General features: G+C 34.5%; 2 protein-coding genes across 11 annotated transcripts in view; one reads left to right on the forward strand and one right to left on the reverse strand.

Annotated features, from left to right (window-relative positions):
- Positions 1–11,451, reverse strand: part of LOC106069132 (uncharacterized) — a 23,425-nt gene extending 11,974 nt beyond the window's left edge. The window contains exons 1-2 of one of the 4 annotated variants that reach the window (XM_056019373.1): positions 11,182–11,451; positions 10,774–10,952 (exon numbers count right to left, since the gene is read on the reverse strand). The gene's annotated coding sequence lies outside the window, so the exon portion shown is untranslated. Of the gene's footprint in view, positions 1–1,360; positions 1,596–1,624; positions 1,703–10,773; positions 10,953–11,099 lie in introns of those variants that run through there. The other 3 variants (XM_056019372.1, XM_056019374.1, XM_013228727.2) reach the window with 3 other exon arrangements.
- LOC106069138 (folliculin-interacting protein 2-like) lies at positions 8,566–26,084 on the forward strand. 7 transcript variants are annotated; one of them, XM_056019360.1, is made up of 21 exons: positions 8,588–8,736; positions 9,778–9,988; positions 12,106–12,232; positions 12,705–12,812; positions 13,932–14,032; positions 15,241–15,306; positions 15,429–15,553; positions 15,909–15,986; positions 16,296–16,453; positions 16,645–16,730; positions 16,834–16,954; positions 17,568–17,740; positions 17,891–18,008; positions 19,073–19,125; positions 20,139–21,185; positions 21,992–22,102; positions 22,822–22,990; positions 23,133–23,194; positions 23,482–23,617; positions 24,090–24,205; positions 24,927–26,084. In XM_056019360.1, the coding sequence occupies exons 2-21, from the start codon at positions 9,924–9,926 to the stop codon at positions 25,003–25,005; spliced, it is 3,099 nt and encodes a 1,032-aa protein (XP_055875335.1). In that variant the 5' UTR covers positions 8,588–8,736; positions 9,778–9,923; the 3' UTR covers positions 25,006–26,084. The 7 variants fall into 7 exon arrangements, with proteins under 7 accessions (XP_013084191.2, XP_013084196.2, XP_055875335.1 ...); XM_056019359.1 differs by lacking the exon at positions 8,588–8,736 and adding an exon at positions 8,829–9,075; XM_013228740.2 differs by lacking the exon at positions 8,588–8,736 and adding an exon at positions 8,829–9,042.
- Positions 26,085–26,130: the final 46 nt, after the last annotated feature.

Raw genomic sequence — 26,130 nt, forward strand, 5'->3', positions numbered from 1 at the left:
TCTGCAGTGAAGAATGCAAGAAAGCGCTTTTGGCGTCGGGGCTACGCCCCGAACTCCACTGATTAATAATGAGCTGTAAACGTCAGGAGAATGCGTTTCTTCAGTGAAAAATGCATGAAAACGCTTTAAGCGTCGGGGCTTCGCCCCGAAACTCACTGATGAATAGTGAGCTCTAGATGTCAGGAGCAGGCGTTTCTGCAGCTTTAAGCGTCGGGGCTTCGCCCCGAAACTCACTGATGAATAGTGAGCTGTAGATGTCAGGAGCAGGCGTTTCTGCAGTGAACAATGCAAGAAAACGCTTTTTGGCGTCGGGGCTTCGCCCCGAACTCCACTGATGGATAAAGAGCTTTAAATGTCAGGAGAATGCGTTTCTGCAGTGAAGAATGCAAGAAAATACTGAGAAAATACTGCTTATTATTATTATTATTATTATATATATATAATATATAATATATATATATATATATATATATATATATATATATATATATATATATGCTGTACGCACGTTTATGTATAGGGTTAGGGTTTACTGGGCGTTAGGGTTAGGGTTTGGAAAAAAATCGCCCCCCCTCCACTCCAAAGTTCTGGATCCGCTAGTGGTCAGAATAAGAGGTCAACAGAGCGATGGTTAAACGCTTTTTGCATATTCTACTGTTTTGACCCTTTTGAATAATGTTTTACTTTTTAAAATTATAGGCCTATACTACATTGCAAATAAAACTGATTTGCTCATTGAAAAGAAAAGATACTCCACACTTGAGGGTCACCACCTAAAAAAAATATCTTAGAAAAATAATACTTTAAAAAAAAAATTCATTTATAATTTATTAATTTTGTTCAATACGCCTGTTTGTAACAGAACTTTAGTTCAAAGCTTAGAACAAAAACAAATCGGAAGAAATTAAGTAGACCAATTAGATTCTACTCTAAATTTTTTGTTTCTTTAGGATTCAAGAATCAAGTGTATAAAATTGTGAGTTACAGTCCCAAAGCTATTTATCAGACCTGCCTACTAAAAAAAAGTCCAAATGTGTAACGCTGATGGTCAAAATGCGTATTTTGGCACCAGAATGCATTTACGCGATCCACTATTTTGTCATATATAATTCATTAGTCTAAGACTTAGAGTTAAGAGTCTAGATTCTAGAATCTATATTAATATTAACTAAGACTATCATTGATTATAATGATTTATGATTATGATTATTATGAACTTTTTTTATATGATAAAATCATAAAGATTAAATTCAAAGAAAATTATTAAAGATCTAGATCTAGTCTAGATCTAGAGTATATACTTTTCTAGAGCAGTTCTTTTTTAGTAGATCTAGAATTTAGACTAAAATTAAAATTCTACCTAAATTTTAGCAGAATGATAAGAATCTCAATCTTAGAATCTAGATCTAGATTTAGATCATAGATCTACTAATCTTTTTATCTAGAGTCTAGAGTCTAGAGTCTAGGCGGCGGCTAGTAGTTGACTTCTGTCTTCACGAACTTGACTAAGTAGTGACTGTAGTCTAGATTTCTAAAGAATACGATGCTAGATTTAGTTCTACGGTCCTGATTCACAACTAGACCTAGATGATACTAGATCTATCTGGGAGAAAAAAAAACATACGGAACTTAAACAACAACGAATATAACAATCAGTCACTCTCAGTCAGTGTTTATTGATACATGTAATGTTTATCGCTCTTTTCGTTAATAAGTTGCAAAAAGTATGCAACAACCACTGACCACTAAAACAACGGTAATTGTTATGTTTGCCGTGTTTGGATTGCTTTTTACATGCTTTGGGTTATACCTACTAGATCTGCCTACCAGGGGCGGACAGGCTATATGGGCATTCGGGCAAATGTCCGGAGGGCCGGTACCGAATGAGCTGGTCTGGTCGTGACCAGAGAAATTTTTTTTTCAATTAAGACAACTAAAAAAAAAGGGACAGCAGCAAGAAACATACTCAAACAAGTTTTTTTTTTTTTTTGACAATTAATTTTGTTTGAAATTCAACAAGAATTTCAAAATCTTTACACTATACAAACTGTTCTTATTATCATTTGCAAAACGTTAGACCGTATTTTTTATTATATATGAGATGCATTGACTTCAACACTGCTTTGATGTCTTCGAGCTTGTGTTTGGCGGATCATTTTGTCTGTGAACAATTTGTCGTGAACAAGTCGGTGAAAAAGCTGTCGGTGAACAAGTTGTCTGTGAGCAAGTTGTCGGGTGAACGAATAGTCTCGTGAACGAATTGTTGGGTGAACGAAATGTCTGGTGAACGAATTGTCGCGTGAACGATTTGACAGTGAACGAAATGTCAGTGAACGAATTGTCGTGAAACCGACTCCGCCACTGCCTTCCGTTCACTGTTGCCGCTTATGTCTTAACGTTCCAACAGGGTTCTCTATCTTGCCACTAACACAGGTCACATTATATATAGCTCCTCCTTCGTTGTCGAAGGTGAGCACATTTCTCATTTCCTATGGACTCGAAGATGACTGTAAAGTCCAATCCTCGCTATAAAAAGTCGGCCGCATACGTGGCACGGGTAGGTTTGGTCAGTTGCAGATAGGCCTTCTTCTTCTCTCAGCTTTTTGTTGGTTCGGCGCTCTATCGCCCTAGCCACTCTTCTAGCTTCAAATCTTGAGACTCCGAGACTCACAGCTTCACGCCATGAGGAGCGATCGAGAGCTAGTGCTTACCAGCTGTCTTTGTAGCGCTTGTATAGGCCTCCCTGGGAGCGCTTTCCTGCACACAGCTCACCATACAGTAGTCGTTTGGGAAGGCGTTTGTCTGACATGCGGACACCATGTCCCGCCCATCGAAGTTGGGACATTTTTACTGTCGCACTGATACTTGTCATGTTGGACAGTTTTAAGATTTCTGTGTCTGGTATGTGGTTGGACCAACGCACCATATGGATGCTCCTTAGACAACGTAGGTGGAAGGAGTTTAGCTTTATGGTGACGGGAATATAGGGTCCAGGACTCTGATGCATATAGGAGTGACGGGAGGACTACAGCACGGTAGACTTCAGTTTTGTAGATATGCTGAGTCCTCTTCGTTGCCACACTTGTTCATGAAGTCTGCCAAAAGCAGCACTGGCACGAGCAACCTGGAAGTCCACCTCATCATCTAGGTTGGCTTTTGCTGCTATGGTGCTTCCCAGATAGACAAACTTTTTGACGTTTGCTGATATGGTGCTTCCCAGATAGACACACTTTTTGACGTTTGCTAATTGCTGTCCATCTATGAGAATGTCTGGCTCTGTGACTGATTTATTTGGAGGAGGTTGGTGCAGCATTTCTGTCTTTTTCACATTAATGGTGAGGCCAAAATTTGTGCATGCATTAGCGAAGAGGGACAGGCTCTTTTGAAGGTCTTCTTCGTTTGCAGCATTAAAGGTACAGTCATCTGCGAATAGCAGGTCTCTGGTGCAATCGTAATTAACCTTGGTCCTTGCTTTGATTCTCTGAGCATTGAATACACTTGCATCGGTGTGATATCGTATGCCAACTCCGATGCTTTCTGTGCGAAAGGCATCTTTCAGCATGGCGGTGAACATTATGCTGAAAAGCGTTGGAGCCAGCACACAGCCCTGCTTCACGCCATTTGAGACAGGAAAAGGCTTGGAGTAGTCTCCGTTGTTTTGGACTCATGCTTGCATGTCATCATGGAATTGACGCACTATTGTTATGAATCGATCCAGCCGAATTCGGACATGATTTGCCAAAGGTCTTCACGACTGACATTATCAAAAGCTTTAGTCAAATCTATGAATGCAGTATAGAGATTTGAGTTTTACTCTTTACATTTCTCTTGGAGTTGGCGGACTGCAAAGATCATTCCAACCGTACCTCTACCCTGCCTGAAGCCGCACTGACTCTCCGGAAGTAGGCCAGTTTCTGGATGGTGTTGTAGTCTTTTAATAGCACCATAGCCAGAATCTTGCCAGCAATGCATAGAAGGGATATGCCACGATGGCTATCGCATAACTGCCTATTTCCCTTTCTCTTGTAGATATGAATGATGGAGGCGTCTTTGAACTCTCGTGGTAGTTTCTTTTGTTCCCACGTTATCTGGTAGATTTCTGTTAGTTTAGCTGTCAGCTCTGAACTGCCATGTGAGTATATTTCAGCAGGGATGGTGTGACAAGTCAAAAACTCGCTGTCAGAGTCGCTCTAAATTATCACAGCATTAATTATTATTTTTCATTATTTATTTATTTTATTTTATTTATTTCCCCATCCTACCCCTAAATTATTCACCCGCCACACCTTTTCCGCTCCAGGCTAGACTTAGTTGACCACATTGGAGATAGCTAGGCCACGTCTTTCGATTTATCTTCCCTTGACCGGGGCAAAGATACGCACAGACTTTGATCTTATCGGCAGGATGTCTGACGGCCGCAGTGGACACCACCTTGTGTGGAATGCAAGTCACTCCTCCCCCCCCCTTTTCTCCTATGCCTCTCTTTGATCTAGGAGACCACGAGGACAAACACGCCCATTGACCTCCCAATGTGCGAATCCCATCTCTTGTTGGACTTCACCCACGTGTAAGATAATTCTTAGCCTAGGACATTTCCTGTTTCCGCTCGCATTTTCCAGGCCTTTGTATATAAGGTAAATTAAATCAGGCCAGACTCTCTTTCACTTCTCATTCGAGCTGAGCTATCGAGTCTGGACTACTTCATACATTCTTTCTCCTAGAGGAATACCTGGTGGTAAGCCGAACTTAATCACAAGTTCCATCTTAGCTACTTTGTGTATATTTCCATTGGATATTATCATGTGTATTTTGCTTAGTTCATCTATATTTGATTAGTGCATTGTGTATTTCTCACTGTCGTAAGTAGAAAACATAAACATGTTCTATGTATTTATTTGTGTACTGCATTACCCTGTTAATGCTACGTTGCTCAATTGATAGTTGATGCAACTATGTATATATTTGTACATCTTATTTTATTTCCTTTATCTCGGTTGGCCGCCTTGATAATTTTACTAGCGCACTGATACTGCGTCTAGTGAAGAGATATGAATTATCCCCCCCCCTTTTTTGTGTAAGGAATTATCTCCCCTGTAGTCATTTCACTCTACGAGAGTTGCGCCGCTTGAACGGACACCCTCTCCATTCAAGCGCGCTCCATTGTTCTCGATCGACGGTCATATGTAAACATACCGTCAGGATCGCTGACCACCGCCCAATTCAACCCCCCTCCCTTTTCTTTCTCTATCCACCTGTGTTGTTTATTTGAGATTATTATTTCCCCTTCTATGTACGTTTTTATATTATTACTTTCCCTTTTATGTACATTTTTATATTGCTATTGTCAGCCATCTATTTTCCCAATCCCATTTGTCATCATCTCCCTATTGTGCTCTAAAGCAATTTTACCAATCTGACGAATGCACCTCAGTCGAGGGCATCGATAAGATGCATGAGAGACATGTCCTAACTTGTCTTTATTTATCCGCAGCCTCCCTCAGGTGTCTGCCTATTTAGGTGCTTAGTGCTACTCAGCACTGTATTGGCTTTCGAGAATCACCTACTGCCTATTTATCTATTGGATTAATCACCTATTTGTTTGATATCAAGAATCACCTACTATCTTTGTGCTTAGTGCTATTCAGCACTGCACTAGCTCACTGACCTGCCTATTTATTCATTGGATCAACGATCTATTTACCTGCATCTGTGCTTAGTGCTATTCAGCACTGCACTTGCCTACTGAGATCTACTCAACTCTACTACTTGGCGCTATCGGCATTGCCCGCCTATTCGACAGCCCACCTGTCAAGCTATTAGGTGCGACGTCCCTATAGATTCAGATCTGTGTGAGACGTCATAGCTACGCCAACCCTCTGCAACTCACTGGACATATCCTGTCAACTACGCTGCCCACGGCAGATCAGCTCTGCCCGCAGTAACCTTGTGCCCACGGTAGCCGGCCACCCGCACTACGGTGCCCACTACAGATATTAGATTTTTGGGATTGAGACTCCACAAGAAGTATATCACCGGCGTCCCTCTATCCGCTAGAGTGCCACCTCCAGCTGCAGAACCTCAAGTCAGGACACAGCCAACTGCGACATCAACAGGACAACCAGCTAAGTCAGAGGACAAAGTGACATACTCTCTTGTTAAATGCAAGAGTGATGATTAAAGCTAGTATTATATAGAGATAGAAGCAAACCCTCCCCCTTTTTATTCTTATATGTATATTTATGTAAATAAATATTCTTTATTTTAACTTTTGTATCTATCTTTCATTGCTTTGTCTCGTTGCGTGTCTGCTCCCGATTCATATGCTGATAGGTTGGTGTGTGATAGCTTTAAAAATAATCATCCCCTAGACATTAAACGAGCCAAACACACGTCACATTCCACGTCTGAGCGTCCAAGCAGCCCTTTTTAGGAATGCTCTGCTTACCTCCTAAGCATGAGGAAGGGGCTAGAAAAGGTGCCCTAAACATTGCCTGTCCCCCCATGACCCTGGCCAGTCTCCCGCGACTTGCGAGGATCCCACTAATGCGGGAGAAACAAATCAAACACAAACCTCAAGAAAAAACAAATCAAAACACATGAACTCACACTCGGCGCCTGGTATGTCCGGACTCTACTTGACCGTGCCGAATCAAACCGCCTTGAACGTCGTACTGCCCTTGTGGCAAGAGAACTAGCCAAATACAAGGTAGATATTGCTGCTATGAGTGAAACGCGACTTGCAGAGGAAGTTGGCGCAGGCTACATGTTCTTCTGGATCGGCAAAAATAGCGAGGAAAGGCGTGAAGCTGATGTTGGCTTCGCGGTGAAATCCAAATTAGTCAACAAGTTAGCAGGATTACCAAAAGACATAAATGACCGTCTAATGACATTACGCCTACCCCTGACCTCAAGGCGACATGCAACTCTTATTAGTGTTTATGTCCCAACTATGTCCAACCAAGACAACATCAAGGAAAACCTCTACTCGGATCTGAACTCTGCAATAATCAAAACGCCCAAAACAGACAAACTCATAATGCTGGGCGACTTCAATGCCAGGGTAGGCTCTGGCTGGAAAACCTGGAGTAATATTCTGGGCAGACACGGAATTGGTCACTTCAATAGCAATGGTGCATTGTTACTTGAAATGGGCACAGCCCACAAGCTGACAATAACAAATACCCTTTTCCAGCTACCTCACAGAAAAAAGACATCATGGATGCATCCCAGGTTCAAGCACTGGCATCAAATAGACTTCATCATTGTCAAACAGTCTGATAGACAAGACGACAGGAACGATAGTAAAGGCCTGCATACAGTACACTAAAACTACTAAAAGGAATGTCTTCCACTAACAGGAACTACCCTTACACAGTTTCCTCACAAGACTTCTTCCTGACCAGCCAACCTACACTGCTTCTCACCCGCTGACCACACTGGCAATGATGCCTACTACAACTCAGGCTGTTTTAAACTTCTAACCTATCTTTAGTTCTGTTTCTCTATCTATTTATCCGTAATCAACAGTCCACCATCTTGTTTCTACTCACTCACTCGTCTTTAACAGTGCTCTGGTGCGCACCATATGATTCAATGTAGGAGCAGAGATATAACATTATATTCATTTCAAACTTATTAAGACTGCTATTGTACTGTTAGTAGTTTTCAGACTACATACATGTAAAAGATACAGTACGTAATCCTACGCCAGCATACACCAACTCTCCAATGCATTATCAAACTTTATCTTCTTAAGTTATACACATATAGCCTAGTATGACATGCCATTTGTGGGCCGGGTTATATGGAAAATGCCAGGGCCGATTTTGATACCCAGTCCGCCCCTGATCTTGACGCATGATCAGGAACCCAGGAGTCTATATAGCTCTACTACTATGTCTATATTATATAATATAGTCATCTGGAGGTCAGGTTTTTCACCCTAGAATTTGGTACAGTTGCTGGTTTTCCTCTTTAGAAATCATCTTTTTTGAAGTAACGTCTGTATTATATATGATAAGATTAGGCGGTAGTCAAAGGAAATGCGTAGAATTTCGGCCACGATATAAAATATGTTCTTGACAAAGCAATGCATAATAATCAAAGTCACGTGAAATTAATAAACACATACACGCTAGCAGTCACACGCATCACACCTGTCACAAACGCGTGGGCCGTGTATAGGTCAAACGGCAACGGCGAGTGTTATCTTTTTAAGTCACGAGGGTACAAAAAATGGGGGGGGGGGGGGGCGAAAGCTTGAATAACTATATAAATATATATAGGTATTTTTAGATGCCACTTTTATCTAAATATCCAAATCTAGGTAGACCTATAGTCCACCTATAGATTATTATTATTATGTAGGCCTAAGCACTGCATCTAAGATAGGCTATACATTGTAGCTAATCGTAGTAATGTAGATCAACATGTATTTACATTGTAATTTCCTTTTGGTTACTAGATCTAAATCAGGCAATTACTGTTACGTTAAAATAGCAAATTTTCTAGGAATCTAGGTCGTCAGATCTCCACCAATGACGAACACTATACAGTTCCTTCTGAAAAGAAAGTTAGCCAATAGAAATTACGCTTACTCCCACAACATTGTGAATCATGTGATGGCGATCGAAACAGTAGACTGGTATTGACTACTATGGCCTTATTTCAGCGAATATTCCCATCTAAGAAAAATTCAAGAAATCATAATAATTCTAGGGGCAATGAGGGTATACAGTAAGTCATACTCATATATTTTTTTATATCAATTATTAAATAATGTTTACTGGACCTTTATTTTCTGTATGTCATGCTCCATGCTCGTTGCTGATTTATTCTAGTCTAGACCTCTATGGGGAAAAAAAAAGGGGGCACTCAAATCTCAGGCACATTTGTTTCTCTAATCACATGATGATGAATGGCAGTCATGTGCTCGATGTAAACAAAGCCACAGTGCGTAGATCTGAAATCTATATACCAGTCTGATAAATAATATTAATGGTGTTTTACCACGGCAATTTCCTTCTAGAGTCTAGATCTACTGTGTGTTTTATTTTCGTTTAACATTCGCATTTGGTAGTTAACATTAAAATCACAAGTAAAGTGTCTAGATTAGTATTTTTAGATTCTACTAGACTAGACTGACTAGTCACTAGTGACTAGATGATAGCTCTATGATCTATCATCTACAGTTCTACAGACTAGTCTGAGACGTCTGAGTGTTACTCTGACTCTGTAGTCATTCAATTCTAGATCTGATTATATTTGAATGAGATCCACTAGGTGTAAATAGGATCTAGATTCTAAAGTCTACTTGATCTATACTGACTATAGTAGTAAATAGTACCATTAGTATTGAATTGTATAATTACATCAATATAGTAAATATACATAGTGTAGATTCTAGTCACATTCTAGATTTAGCGCTAGAGTGACTTACTCACTGATAGTGTATCTATAATCCAGTTATTCGATTACAATTATATCTCTAGAATAATGCCACAATGCAATATATATTTTTTATGTGTTTGTTGCTAGCCTACTGTGAAGGTGTTAGTGTCATAAAGGCAAATCATATTCATTAGAATAAACTTTGATTCCAATTGTGTGACATTCTGATCTCTGATCCTTTGATTATTTTAAATTAAAATAAATGTATCTTCAGTGCCTTTTTATACAAATATCTTCAAGTAGGTAGCTATAAATTTATTCTAAACTAAACAACATATTTTATCATTAAATCTATGACATACTAAGTCATTCTGATCACTCTTTTAGGAGAAGAAGGCCACACTGTGACTAAAGTTTATATGTAATTGCTAGAAATCTTGTACAAACTCTTCCAAATAATGAAGCCCATAATCTTTATCTAAGCCAATCTAAGAACTATAGAGCAGTAGGCTGTAGTTAATTTAATTATAACAATGTTTGTGGATATAAATGTCTTATTCAAACATGGAGCTCCTGTTTACAAGGGACTTAATATCAGGTAATTTTATATTGTGTAATAGCCAGGTTTTTATTTGTTTAATTATTTAGTTACTAGCCTGACATTACCCGCGGCCTGCGGGTCTTAGTTTGTGTTTACTAATCTAGTGGATTGGATTTAGATGTATGTTAAACTTAGCTAAATGATCCTTTCAAGTTTTTCTCCTTCGCTACGAAAATAAAATTAGTTTTGCGAAAATGGGTTTACCCGAAGCCGATACATTCATATCTATTAAAAATGAAAGAAGCGATAGATGAATAGGATATAAAGTACAATTAAAACGGGTTTACCCGATTTGTTAAATGAATGGTATTATAAGAAAATCAGGACTTTCTGAATTCGCAGATGTAAGGAACGAATTTATGTAAAAATGCTTTTGAAAGACAAATTTGAAGCCTAATTTTATTAAATAATGAAATCAATAGACTATATTTTGTATTTTCATGTGTCAAAGTAAAAACTATATGTGCAAAGTGTAGTTATTAAAATTAGATCTAGATCTAGATCTAAATCCTTTCAATCTTTTCTCATGTCAACAATGTAAACAAAGCCTAGATCCATATAATAATATAGCTTTAATAGAGTTGGTCAACTTTTTTTTTTTTTTTGAGGGTCTTAAGTTTGTTTTAGGGCTACAATACATACACTACGGTCTAACTTAGTACCCAAGGAACATTTCTGCCAAGTTTTATCAAGATCAGTCAAACAGTATTGATTTCTATACTGAGACATACATACATATGCCTTACTTTCTACTTTATATATTAGATTAATGTTAAGTTTACCTGTTTCTGTGGTCTTTATAAAATAAGGGTGTTGTGACTAGTTCAATGACCAGATGCCATTATTTTCACTGTCTTATGCCACTTATCCATGTGGAGCTAGGTGATCTGTGGGGGCTTGAGTCTTTTTTTTTTTCCATTCTGTGTAAAAACAAAGTCTTGGAGTCTCCCTTGGGAACAAGCTGAAACATAAGAACCAGCAGTCAAACGCATAACCACTCATTGAAGAAAACATTAAAATGGAATAATGTTATTGTATTGAATAATGTTGTCACTTGTTTATGTAGTTTGATATATAATCTCTATCTCAACTGTATTTACAGTCTTACCGTCTTTCATTTTCCTGCCTCTATTACTTCTCAAACTGTATCTGTTATATAGGTCTTGCAAAGTATTGATACATATTCTTACCAGTAATGCTTATTCCTATTTACAATAGAGAAGCTGATTTATTTCACACACTTAGTGTTTGTAAATATCTTTTGAGGCTTAAAGTATCTCATTCCAACTGTACTGGTAAAGTCCATGTTCTGTATGAATGAAATGAAAATGTGTCCTGTACTGCATATAATGTTAAAATCACTTGCTTAGCACTGAAATATTTTTTTTATAAATTTTCCAACCGTTATTATTAATATAGGGACCTGTACCTACAAATCTACAGATAACCCAAGCTAAGGAGCTCAGAGCCTTAACTGTTTAATTGATAACTTGTTTTCACCTAATGAACGTGTGTGTGTGTTATTGATCACATGCTTATCAAACTGTCATATGATTATCTTGTGCCTATTACAAACATGGTACACTGTATGTTCTTTAACATTTGATACCTCTTTTGTTGACTAAATGTTATATAGAATGATAGGAATGAACTATTCTGTAAAAAGTGAAAGCAATCTTGATTTATGAAGCACAGCAAAAAAAAACAACAACTAATTTCTTGTATGCATGTGGCCGCACTGAATCTATTTAAATGAAAGAGAAAATGATTTGTTACTTTATGGATAAAACAGATACACACAATGTAATCAATAACAGGTAGGATTGACATTTGATCATATGTTCATGTTACTATGAGAATCAGATTCAGCTGATCTGATATTAAAAAATTTGAAATAAAATTAAAGAATTTGACAAAAAAATGTTTTGAAAAAATGAATATAACAGACACTACACCACATTTCATTCATATACACTCTAAAAAGACTTTGTGAATAGCTTGCTTAAAAAGTTATAATTTAGCATTTAAGAAGCTTTTTGTTTTCCATAAGTCTATATTGTTTATCTAATATGTAATTTTGTACATTTAAGTATATTGGAAATGTTTTATTTTAGAAAAACTGTCCCACCAAAATTGGATAAGTCCAAGATTAGACTTGTCATATATGCAGATTCTGAAAGGGGAAGAATTCCTTACTTTGACTCTGATGCAATTACACTAGTGGATGAAAACACTACAAAGGTTAGCATTTAGAATTATAGTGCTAGCCAAAGATATTTATTTAGAAGTAATAAAACACATAGCATTGGCTTGATACTACATATTTGTAAATACCTTCTAAAATTAGATCTGCTGAAATATTTTATTGAAGGCATTTTTGGTTTGTTGCTAGATGTTGTTAATCTGGATCGCTGACGGTTGTCTAAGTGGTGTAGCATTTTCACCAGCATATTTTGTTTCTATAGTTACATAAATGTATTTTTTTAATGCACAAATTTTCTGGGTAAAGTAAGTCAGTAAAGAAATTTTAGTAGGCACTATTTTGCTTTTGATTGAAATATGTGTTGCAGACTTTTGGTCAATCAGCCCATTTAATGTAAAAATAAACTAATGTACAACTACATGTCACAATTCATAATATGATTATTTGAAGTTGTTGGTCCATTAGTTAATATAAAATAATAATATTTTAAAAGTTTTTTTTTATGTACAGCAAAATGTTATCAAGTCTGCACCAAAAACTGTGCGTGCCAAAGGACTTAATTATTGTGGACAAAAAGATGCTCTTGTACCACAGCAAAAACAGCCACCAAAATATCATGTGAGATTTTTTTTTTTTTTTTTATTCTTTTTTTATTCTTGAAAACAAAACTACATTTAAATAATAGCATTATTTAAAATTTGACTTCTGGATGATAATAATAATAGATATACATTATAAATGCTAGAACAATTACTTACACAGAGAATATTTATTATTGAAATAATAATGTGGTCCCTTCTGGGGCATAGGCCACCATCCAGCTTCCTCCAGGCATCTTGGTTCTGGGTGTCTGCCCATCTGCTTGGCATTTGCTTCCAAATCGCTGCGCCATGTATTCCTCTTTCCTTGGGGGTTCCAGGTTAGGGCTTGCCTTGTTATGTTGGATGCAGGCTTGCAAAGGGTGTGACCTATCCATCTCCAGTGTCTCTGAAGGATATCTACTTCAATGGGCTTCTTTGTTCTTTGCCACAATTCCTCATTCGAGATCTTGTCTGGCCAGTGGATCATAAGAATCTTCCTCAGGCAGGTATTGATGAATACCTGGATTTTTTTCATGGTGGTGATGGTGGTTCTCCAGGTCTCTGCTCCATAAAGTAGTATGGAGATATAATCTACAATCATTCAAATCAGTATCTAAAACAGCATTGAATTGAAAATAAAATACCAAAATATTTTGTTTTGTTTGTTTAAATTTGAAAAAAAATAAAAATTTTATACTTTTGTGCTGAAATTTCAGACATAAACTTGTGCTATGTGACAACACATTTTATTTAAATTTGACAATTATCTCTTCATTTTTAATGGAATAAATTATATATATATATTAATTATTGTTAAAGCCCATGGTTCAAGCTTTGAAACTCAGGGGACCTAATCCATTTTGCAAAATTATTTTAAACGAAAATAATTTTGTTCAGTATACTTATTATTTGAAGTAGGAATGGATTTTAAGAGGAAAAAATGTTTAAATTGCTTGTTTATGTGCACTTTGAGGGTAAGGTATTGGACAAACTTGATCACAATAATCATGATTTAAGTATTGTCATTCATTTCAAGATGGCACTTATTATCTTGGAATTGAGTCTGGCACAATTATTCTGTGCAGCACTGAAGTTAATCTGCACTTTTTTGGAGCATGAAAAAAATAACTAATTGTTTTGTGTATATGTCTTTTAGTTTAGCAGGCTGGGAAGTGATGTTAAAGTCTTGGAGGAGATGATGTTTGGCACAGCTGCTATGGCTTTCAAAGGTTCCACTCTGAAGGTACATCTGCTGAGGTTAGTTATATTTTCTATATTGAGGTCATGGCTGTTTGTAAGTGCTTATTTGAATTGTAGTTGTCAAAGTATGCATCTGTGAAATAGTGGGACATATTTAAATGCACTGAACTAAATGTGTAATAGTGAGGGCATCTGTTGTTGTTTTTTTCTCGTAGATCTCTATATTAATTGCTGTCCAGCTTAGAAATTGGAAAGGCATGTTGTTTTCTTTCCCCTAGATCTCTATATTAAATTCTGTTTACATAATTCTATCCAACATTGAAAATGTTATTGTAAAGGGGCTTTTTGATAATGGAACATTACCTTTTCTAAGATTAACCATTTGGCATCACCATCTTGTTTTGTATTAGCATCAATCCACTGGCCATTCTTTAGTCAAATTAAGAAATGAAAATGAAACTATTTCAGTTATTTATCCATTGGCATCACACATGCAATAAAACTAGATAATTAGATAATATATATGTTCTTTCACTACAGGGTCTGAAATGTGTGTTGTCTTTCACAAAAACTTACATGTTGTCTGTAATAGAGCAAATAAAGAGAAAATAATTATTTAAAAAAAATGTTCTCCAATATGTCTGAAGTTCTTAGTGTGTGTGGGTATACAAATTTATGTTATTTCATGTCAAGCTTGTCACCATGGCAAGAATATTATTTGTTATTCTTAGAATCTTTCCAAAAACTTTCAGTGTTTTACATTATAAAAGAAAAAGTAACATTTCTACATTCTATTAATTCAGATTACATGCATTTCAATAAATGAACACATTATTCATAGATGAATAGTAAAGATTCCCTTTTAAACATTCTGAGTCTTAAAAGTCTCCTTTTTTTTTTTTAGTCAATAGGCTAGTAAAGAAGATTAGTACACTTTATTTTGCAACCTATGCTTTTTAAAGGTGGATTTAATTTTATAAGGCCTCCACCTCTGTTTCCCTAACAAAATCAAGTATCCATTAGAGACAGGTGCATTTAAAGCTCTTCAATCCTAGGTAAAAATATTGGTCTTATTAGGATTGTAACCTTGGATCTTCAGTTGTTCAGCCAAGGGAACTACTTATGATCACCTATTTTTATAATAATTGTATACCAGATCTATATTTAAAGAACAATTATACCATTTTGAAAGTTATTGAGAGGATTAAGTTTGTTTTAGAGGTTTTACATATTTATTTTACATTTGTAATCTTTTTCCCTTACAGATGTCCTCCAAAGCTGATGATTTCAAAAGTATTTATACCTGAAAAACCTTGTAGAGATAGTTTTGGGTAAATTTTATTTACAAAAAAAGTAATTTGATTCTAAAATAATCTGCCTAGCTATCTTGCAGCTGTTTGAATTATGTTTAATTTTGCAACTACTTTAAATGTTTCATGCTTTCAATCCTTAGAGATGTTGAATCAGAAAGTAGCAGTTTACCTGGATCATCAGCTGATCATTCATCAGAAGAGTTTTTTTACAGCATTAATCCCAAAGAAAAACACAGTAAATATGGCACCAAATCCTTAAATTTGTGTAAATGCTCAGTCAACTTAGCTTGATATTTTATGCTAACATTAACAAGTGTAGTTATTTTTCATCTCTTGATATCAAACATAATTTTACTTAGCAAGTCTGTAGAGTTTCAGTTGTTTTTTTTTCAAGTATCTCTGTAACTAAATTAAGTATATTTTACAAGTTTGTGCCCTGATAAAACTGTCCAGAGATAAAACATGAACTGTATTTTAGGAATGGTTCTGCTTATTTTTATTTAAATTGACACAGACCATTATCTCTTGAGTTCAAGACATGATTGTAAAGTTTGATAACTTACTGTCATTGTTTACTTAAAGTAAATGTTAACTTAATTTTTTATTTTTTTTTTTCATAGCAAAAAGCATTCCAGTTGATGTTCCTACCAAAGATATTTCAGACAACAGCACAGATGATGATAGCGGCCGGGCATCATGTAAGTCATATCTTTGGTTCATTATCTACAATTTAGACAGAATCTTAGAAAAAAAAATGTCAGTATTGGTTATGGTGCTTATTGAATTAAAAAATATACTAAAACTTTTATAGCACAAAAAAAAACTTTTTGTGTTAACTACAAACAAACACACCAGCTTGATCCTCTCTTACTTTCCTTTGACTGTTTTGTCTCCTATGTGTATGGATATGTATAGAATGTAATTATCTTCTTTGAAGGAATGTCTGTCCTTTATACGAAATTTAAAAATATTTTTGGAAGGATATGAGTAATTTTTTTTTTTTCCAGTTACATCCAGTGGAAGCATGAGAGCATCTTTTCCATCACCAGGAAACAACAGTATTAGTAGTTATAATAGTCTTCATCGGCGTTGGATGAGGGCACAGACAACCATGCTAGATAGTTTCCATAGAAAGCAAATCCAAGAAGCCAATAATTTTGTAGAGGTATCATTTCAATTTTTTTTTTCTTTTTGGTTAGTTATATTTTGTTGTGTCAGAGTAAGATTCTAATACCTGATAATTATGATCTCAATAGTCTAATAATACAAGTATTCTTCTTTAACATTCTTTTTTTTTCTTCCAAAATGTTTCTAAAAAGTTGTTAGCAATGATGGTATAATATTTTTTTTTAACAGGGATCTGTCAGACGGCCAAATAAATGTAAACTGGCTATAGGAATCTTATTTGGCAGTTATGATGAGAAAGATGAAGAAAATCACAAGTAAGCTCTACGATACAGCAAGTTATAGCTACAACGTATATATTTTGTTTCCTATTGGTTTTAGAAATATTCCTCTCTTTCCTTGTGTGTTTTGTCTATACAGCTTGTTCCAGAGTTTTTTCTTTTCTCACTTTGCCTTGATTGAGAGTCATGTGGAAAAACTACGCTCCATAGTGGAGAAAGCTTATTTCAATAAACGCAATTTTTTGCCCTCAATTGTTGAGGTAAGAAGTGAATCACTTTTATTGTTGGTATCTAGATTACAAGATATTCAAAGCCGTGTGCATACTTAAAATGACTCTTTGGTTCAAACAATTTATTATTAAAGTTAGTTAATTATTTAGTTGGTCTTATTTTTTAAAATTCTTATTAATGCTTTTTTTTTCATGGGTGGAAATTAAAATGTAAAAAGTTGGAAGCACAAGTGTGCCACATGTTGTGATGTGAACGTGTGTTGCATAAAAAAAAAAGCAGGAGAGGAATGATTTATTTTAAGTGAAAATTTGTGCACAATCAGATCCAATACCAATACTCGAGCTAAAATTTGTGCAAAATCAGATCCAATTCTCAAGCTTAAGTTTTAGCACAGTTAGATTCAATTCAGTCTGATCTAATTTCATTAAAAATTCGCTTATAGTAATAAAGCTGCTTATCTGAGTTGAAAGAGCATCACGCCAATAATGCCACTGTCATCCCTATAATTGCCTTTTTTTTTTTGTCTCTTTTCAATGACCAATAAAATATAAATGTAAAGTAAATTGTTTGAACATAAAATTGGAATTGAGTTGTTTTTTTTTTATATAAATTTTTTTTTAATATTAGTTTTCTATTTTTCAGGCTTTGGATAATTTTCGAGATGCTTTGTATGATCTCTACATGGCGCCTCGTCTGCAGGAGCCAGTATGGCTGACCTTGATGCCTTCTAATACTTACAAAACAAAACTGTGTGAAAAATTTATGAAAGTATTTGTCAACCTGGTGGTGAAATATGACAATAAAAATTGCAAGTTGTAAGTTGTTGTTTTTTTAACTTTTTATTCAATTAAATAGTCATGTTTGTGTTACCACATATTGTTAATGCTCAACTGTATGCTATGTTATAATTTTTTGTTTCCAATTTAGATTAAAGAGCTTAATGTGCCAATACATTTTTTCCTCAGTTTTATGAGCACACTTTTATCAGCTGTCTTGACCCAACATTTGGCCTGGGTAGCCACTGTTACTCCTGCTGACTGCATCCCATCTAACACTTATCTAGACAAGCATACTGCTAAATGGGTAAATTCATTTCATATACCTTAATATTCAGCAATCGATTTTTTATTTATTTTTTACTGGATAAAGGTTTATCTGTGGATAAATATTAGAAGCTTACGCACTTTGATACATATCTCTAACAAAAACTAATGCTAATGATGATTTCACTATCAGCGAAGCATTTATAAGAATTGATTTAATGTCTCTCTGCTAATTGAAACAGCTCTATTGACTAGTGAGAAGAATTCAATCATGTACTCTTCCTTGTTGTGACGAAACAAGTCCCCCTTTAAGTATAAGTGCCTTTTATTGTGAAGCATTCAAACATAACATATCTACAAGGCTAACATTATCTACAAATAACCAACTCCACTAGATGACTTCCTTCTTCTTGTTTACAGTACACTTGTTATATCCCGCAAGTCCTTTAACTCCCAGGTACCCAACACTTGACTGTGTGTCACGGTAGACCACACATAGTAACCGTGTCACAACACTTGTGTTTATGTTAAAGTAATTTTGGAGAATAATTTATAGCACTTTTGTAGCACTAAGTCTAAGTCATGCCCATTTAGTTACTTTTTTTGTAACTTTGTTCTGGTAAAAGAAAAAAAAAGAAAAACTTAATTTAAATAATCATGAATTAAAAATGGTGGATATGAACTTAATTACTTCAATTAAAAATGTTTTAAAAAATCACTTACATTTTTTATTTAAATTACTTTTGTGGCTAGCATGTAATCGATGCAGCTAGGCTTAGTTTATTAACATAAGTTTTAAAGAGTCTAGATGCTGCTAAGTTTACTACTGGTTTTTTAAAGCTATGTAGAGTAAGGTATACAAAAAGATTAAAATTTGTGTTAACTATAAACTGTTAACTATAAACCAAATTATTTTCAAAGCTGCTAATAATGCACTAATAATGTTTGACTCACAGACCTATATGTCTAGCAGAGTCTTGCTTGAATTAACAAAGTAAAACTAAATATTTTAAACAACAGAACTTTCATGTATAAATTGGTCGCACAATGAGATTGTTATAAATTTTAAAAATTTTATTTTTTTTTGTTTGCTTTGTTCTCCAGGTTGATACATTAGCAAAAACTCATCCTTATAATCCTTTGTGGGCTCAGTTAGGGTAAGTAATAAGCATAGGCCTATGATTAGAAATTGAGATGGATATATTTTTTCAAAAGTAAAATTACTTTGTCCAAGAAATTCATATAGATATACTTTATATTCAATAGGAAAATTACTTTGTCCAAGAAATTCATCCTTTTCCTACTGTGCACTGTCAGCACAGCAAGTTTCCTACTTCCCCAAGTTTGTTAAATAGATTAGCATGTTACAACAACAAAAAAAAAAAGAGATTTAAAATAACAAAGAATGCAAAAAAAAACAAAAAACATTTATCTTTTTTTTTTTTTATCTAATTTTTCAAAACATGAAACTGGCTATAATTTCAGAATGCCATTATTTTGCAAATTGAATGCCTTGCCGTCTTGTGCTTTCAAATCTATTTGGTTCATTATAAATTCTATGTCCCTTCCATCCTAAAGCTTTTTGATATAGTCTGTGTTAAATCTAAATCACTTTCATTATATCTAATTTTTTGGTCCATTTTTGCTATTAGAAAAGCCACATCACTTTTATTATCAGTGTATTTAAATTAGAAATATCAATGTAATTATTTCCATTTGTATCTGAACAACAAAATTACATGAAATTAAGAAAATGTAAACAAATCAATAATAATCTGATTTGACTGTAAATAAAATGTTTTATTAATTAATTATGATTCTTATATTTTTAAAGCCCAAAACAAAAAACAAAACTTAACATTTCAACAAAAACAAAAGTAAAATCAACCTCTTCATGCAACTGTTAGAGGCCATCAATGGTCAAGGGAAGCGGTACTAAAAATTGTAAAAAATTAAACATGTTATATTAGGAGAATAGAATTTGCATGTTATTATTTAAATTGTTGGATTCTATAATTTTTTAAATGCTTCTTTATACAAAGCTTAAATAATTTCAACTTTTCTGTTATCAATCATATACAGACAAAAAAAAGCAAATTTTCCTATACTTGCCACATCTAACATATTCACTATATTCAAGATTTGATAAACAATTTAATTTCTTTTACAGAGATCTGTTTGGTGCCATAGGCTTCCCACTCAAAATTTCTAGAACTGTTGTGGTCGGTAAAAAAGCGGATGTTGTTAAGGACTTCCTTTACATTTTGAGTTACTTCATTCGTTGTAGTGAGATTCATGAAAATTCTGATCCGCAGTGCTTGGCCAAAATTGTGAACGATAATTATTTTGATGCATCGTTGTCACCCACAGCTAGTGAAAAGACTCTGTATTTGGAAGGTTCTCATCTAGATGGCAACATTAGTCCATCTTTTTGTAGACAGACCAGTGCAAATAGCCTTGGTAAAAGTGCTGGTAGGCCAACAGGCATGCTTAACGATGTAATTGTTGAACATAGTGAAAGTGCTTTAGACCTTATGAATGATAGTCCCACTCCCAAAAAACGTCCAGAATGTGGTTTCTCTAAAGTTGATTGGAGCTCGGAAGCTCAACAAGTGGATCAAATTCTGGATTATGAAAGTGATTCTCTCCCTTCTACTCCACTGATCATAGAGCACAAACATAGCAAAAGCGTAGACATTTTCAAAGCTTATTCAGTAAAGCAAAGTGCAAGTGAAAACCAGCATAAAGCTCAAACTGTCTTGAATAATGATTCAAACAGTTCTGAATTGTATCCAATGGGTATGAGTGAGCTTCATAATTATCATCCCAATTCTATGCCAGCCTGTAGCTTAGCATCTGCCAAGCCTCTTGAATCTCCAAAGCTAGAAAGAGTTGCCAATGTTGCAGCAGCTGCTTCTCAAAGAAAAATTGACTTTTTTGATAACACAGGACAACACATTATAAGGTCAGAGTCTTTCTCTGAAGGAAAGGTCCGGTCTACTCTGGCCAAGAGGCTAGAAGGCACAGACCTTCAAATGACAAAAAGTACAATAGGATCTGATGAGCATGCTGATGAAGCCTGTGGAAAGAAATCAGATGCAGACTCTGAAAGCAGGAAAGATGCAGTGGAGCATTGTCCCAGGACTAACTTTTCAAGACAAGCTAGTACAGACCAGAAACCTCCCTCCGGTAGACCTACTTCTTTAGTAAGGTGCAGGTAAGCCCTTTTTTATTGGGGGATTGTCAATAATCTGAATTTATTATGCCATAATGAAATAGTTTATACATAAATACATAGATCTGCAGTCCTTCTATAATAAAAGGAACTATTAATATATATAAAAGCTTTCTAAAAAAATGCAAGAAATATTTGTTCACCCTATAGTTATCTTTCTCATAGTCTATGTGCCAAGCTGTTCGTTCATATTTAAAGAGAGTAATATGCAGGGCCTTGATCAACCATACATAACTAAAAACCTCAGGGAATCATGAGTTAGATAGAGAATGACTGCAGCCACTATACACATTATGAAGCACTTAATCCTTTTTTTGGAGACCCAATAAGCAATCACAAGGTCATTGGAATTGGACCTTGAAGAGGAATTATAAAGAGCATTTATCAGCATTTTCGCATTTGATGAAGAATATATTATTTACCAAACATAGAAAAGGATTTGCTCAGGGTTGTAGTGATGAGCTTTTTTGAAAGCATGGCCTGGGGGCATACACCCAGTTAGCCAAACCATACACAGCTTCTGCATTAGTGCATATAAATCAAGTCAAAAGCATAATTTTTATATATTTTCTTTCATGATTGGGAATCAATATATTTTGGCTTTTCAAAAGTTTGAGTATAGCCCATGGATGTTATAACATAATGAAGTATGATATTTTGACGAAAATAATAATTTTATTTTATTCAGCTATTGATTGTAAAAGTACATTTTAAAAAGCTCAAAATCAGAAAGTATTTGTTTAGTATCTCTACTTGGTCTTAATATTTGTAATGCATTTTTCCTTTAGATCCTCAACACCCACAGAGTTAAGTAGACGAAGGCATTTGTCATCCACTAGCAGTATTGACTATGATGCTTTTGATCCTATGATCCATTGTAAAGAAATCAAGTTACCTTTGTAAGTTTGACTATCTTGTAGCCTTTTCTCTGTTCAGCTTTACTAAGTGTTGCCAGGTGCAATGCTAGATGAAATGTAGGAATTTCTTTTTACAATTCCTCTATTCAGCCTGCAGATTTATCAGGTCAAAAAACATCAAAAACAAAAGAGTGGAACCTTGACACAGATCTTGAAAATGGCTTAGACAATTTTCCAAGAAATTTGACAGTTGATGTATTTCTTAAGGAGAATAATTACTTGCTGATAGCCACAGTGGGAAAACTCTAGTTTGACTGTTAAATTATAATAAAAAAAATTAATTTAAATTTGGTTATAAAAATCTTTTTTGTGACCTTGCTCTATGTTGTTCCTGAGGAAAGGACAGTGTATACTCTAAGGATTGATTGACTAGCAGGTGGCTAGACGATTTGTTATTGGTGGGCCAAAAATGTCTCAAGTAGTAAAATACCTGATATCTTTATGTGGTCTTGTCAACTTTGACTTGCTGTTTTTCATTGACCTTTACTGCAATTTCTTTTGGTTTTCAGAATGCTAGTATTACATTCCAGTCGAAATGTATTATTATAATATATACCAATTCTCTGGTCTATCTGAACCATTTTAGTGCTGTGTTTATATTCACAATTAAGCCATTATTTTAGATGTTTTATGCAAGACAAGTACTTTAAAAAGGCATCATGTTTTAAAAAAAAATTATTATTAAACTTTTTTTTTGTCAGTGCACCATCAGATTCTGGTCAGTGGCACATCAAAGCTTTTGATCGTAATTTTGGCCACTCCTTACTGGCTAGCTACACTGACCATTACATGTCAGATTTTGTCCTTCATGGAACATCTGATACAGATTTTATTGGGCGTTTACAAAATGATCTTCAAATGACTGTGAAGGTTTGTTTTTTTTAAGTCATGCTTTTTAACTTTCAACTAATACATAATTTGTAAATTTAAAAGAAAAAAAAATGTGAATATTAATTTAAAAAAAAAACTTCTGGCTTTACAGAATTTAATTTTTGGATTTCCTTTTTCACAGCACTCAGTCTTAGATGAACCTATTGATGAAGCTGTTTGTGTCATTGCTAATACAGATACTTGGTAAGTTTGAATAGACAACTTATATTTACATGATGAAACCCTTAAGTTTAGATTTCCAACAACAAACAGTACAAACATGAGGTTTGAACTTTGTGTACAAGTCTAAGTAATAAATGATGTCATTGTGTAAGTTCAAGCATAGAACATATTTAACAAGAAGAGTTATCTTTTCATTTAGTTTGTTTTAATCATTATTTAAATAAAACAGGACAGATTACAGAAATCAGCTGTTTGACTAAAAGTCTTGAGCCTTGTAAATTGTTTTAATTTTCTTCTTACTTTATCAGGACTGTGGAAGTGGTGAGCAGTAAAATGTTAAACACTTCCCCTTCTGCATGTACAACCTGGACCTCTTCTCAACTTGTTGCAGATATGATTGAATCTGTTGTGGAGATCTCTAAGCTCAAAATGTCTTCTGAATTTGTATGTTGAAATTTAATATTTCATCTTATTCTTTAGGCAAAAATTGAACAAAACATAAAATCATCTCTAGTGATGTAATTTTAAGATTACCATAATATTTGTTTAACAACATTGTTTCTGCTTTTATTTATCTTCCCACTTTTATTGGGAATTTTAAGTTACCATATTTTTGGTGCATATAACCTGCAGTTTATACAAGTTATTACAAATGAATGGCAGCCGGGGGGGGGGGCATACAGGGACAGACGTCTGATAGCAAAAACTTTAAGTACTGGTAGTTTACAGCAAGTCACGCTTTGAAAATGCGAGGTATGTAAGGGTGCGGGTTGAATGATTTTGTTTTATTCTTTTTGTTTTTTTGTGCAGAGTATATGTGCGAAAATAGGGTATTTAAAATATTTGTGTTTGTTACATTCAAAGAAAAATCTTATTAGACAATTTGTAATTTCAACTTTTAATTTGTATTTGACAGTGTCTTATGCATTTAGAGGATCGTTTGCAAGAAATTTATTTTAAAAGTTTGATGGTGTCTGAATGTATTCATACCACAAGGTCAATAAATCAAAGAGAGCTAACCACAATGTTGGGGTAAGTTACATACAAGTTACAGTTAACCATGTTGGAATAAGCTTAAACCATAAAAAATAGGTACATTATTTTTTTGTTAAGGTTAGTTACATTTTCAAGTTTATCATATTACTTGCTAACAGAAAACTGGAACTTTTTAAAAACCTAGTAACAATAATTTGGATATGTCTCGTAAAAGGTCACATGTAGTTTCTTTTTTGATAATGATTTGGATTTAATCTCTTCTATTTTCATTTGGCTCTTTTGTGTCTCTATTATTCAAGCATTATCTTACCTTATAAAATACAGACATTATGACTTAAACTCTTCTAAATCTTGACTGATTTAGGCAACCCATTTAATATTATAATAGCATTAGGGAAGGAGTATTTGTACAAATTTGTCCTAGCATATGGAACAACAAAGTGCCTTTATCTGTGTCTGAGTATTTTATTAGGTTTTGTTTTTGTATTTGAAGATTACAATTTAGTGTTTTATGTATAATTGCTACTTTACCATTTAGTCTTCTATCCTGAAGGGTCTCTAAAATTAATTATTTTACTTAAGATGTTACTTCAATGAAATGTGAATATTCGTTTGTTACGAATCTCACTGCTCTGTTTTGTGTTTCTTTTTTCTGTTTTCTTGACTTGAGGGGTCTCAAACAGAGGATGCTTATTCTATTATTGGCCTAACCAAGGTTAGCATTGCTCTTGTACACTTTTCTTTTTTGTTTGAACAGGTTTGAAACAAGTGATCTGCCATTATTGTTAGCAGTTGCAAAGACACACACACCTGAATTGATAATGAAAGTTCTATAACTGACAAGAGCCTCAGCTATATAAGTCAACTTCTATAACTCTGGCAATCGGTTCTTAATTTATTGAACAGGCATGTAAGCTGAACTTAGCTTTATCAAAGTGCTTACAAAAACTTGTAATGTATCCATTTGTGGTGGCCAGTAATGTACATGAAGCAACCTAAGTGTTTTATGCTCTGATGATTTCCAATTACATTTCCAAATGTAGTAAATTATTATGCAGTGCATCAGATTATGTTAGCATGTGATAAAAGGAAAACAATTAATTTCTTAGTTTTACGTTGAACACACCCTACCTCCTAAGTATAGATTTGATTTTATTTAATTTGCAATACTAGTCATGATCTTCCTTGTTCTAATTTGACAGAAACTAACAAGTGTAATGGTAAAGATTTTGTTTTTACTTTTCCTGTATTTTTGAAACAGTTCCTAAAAACTAGCACAGTTTGTGTTGACATAATCAGCACAAATTCTATAATTATTTTTCTATTGACAAAACTATTTGTGTTTGTATAATGCTTAAATCACTGCAGCTCAATTGCCTTCCAACTTAACTGCTGTTGTTATGATTAGTCCATTCTGTTGATCAATTGCTGATTCTCTGATTCACACTGTTGTAATTGTCTATATAATATGTTGTTACTACAAATTAAGTTACATTATGTCATTTTGTCAGTAATAGTTTCACACCTGAAAGTGTTAAATAATGTCTGCACACTTCCATTGTGATGTGTTTTTTTTATTCTAGCTAGTATCATCTTTCATCTTAGTAATACAATTATCTTATTATTTCTGAAAAGATTATTTAGGTAGAATGAATCAGAATCTCATACTTGTATGTTCTGTGCCTTAACTTCCTCTAGTGTAGTGGCTGAATAGACAAGTGTATAGTGTGTGTAGATCTTGGTGCCAAGCGAACTATGAGTTAGCTAAGTAACCACTTCAAACTTTTCAGTTATGAAACATTGAATTCTAATGGGAGATGTGCAATTGCAAAGTTGTGGACTTGTTCAATATTAATTTAAAGAAGTTTGTAAATCATGTACATATTTTATGAAAATAAAATGTATGATTTTTGAATGACAGTGTTAGCAGTGGATTCATTCATTTAGTTTTTTCCACATAA

This window comes from Biomphalaria glabrata, chromosome 2 (genome assembly GCF_947242115.1).
Source record: "Biomphalaria glabrata chromosome 2, xgBioGlab47.1, whole genome shotgun sequence".
NCBI lineage: Eukaryota > Metazoa > Mollusca > Gastropoda > Planorbidae > Biomphalaria > Biomphalaria glabrata.

Bases quoted from the DNA above. Each gene is read 5' to 3' on its own strand.
- LOC106069138 (XM_013228737.2), top strand. From the start codon at position 8,657: ATGGCCTTATTTCAGCGAATATTCCCATCTAAGAAAAATTCAAGAAAT. The intron at 17,741-17,890 runs GTAAGTTGTTGT...TTTTTTCCTCAG, and splicing joins GACAATAAAAATTGCAAGTT to TTTTATGAGCACACTTTTAT. The intron at 24,206-24,926 runs GTAAGTTACATA...TTGTTTGAACAG, and splicing joins GAGCTAACCACAATGTTGGG to GTTTGAAACAAGTGATCTGC.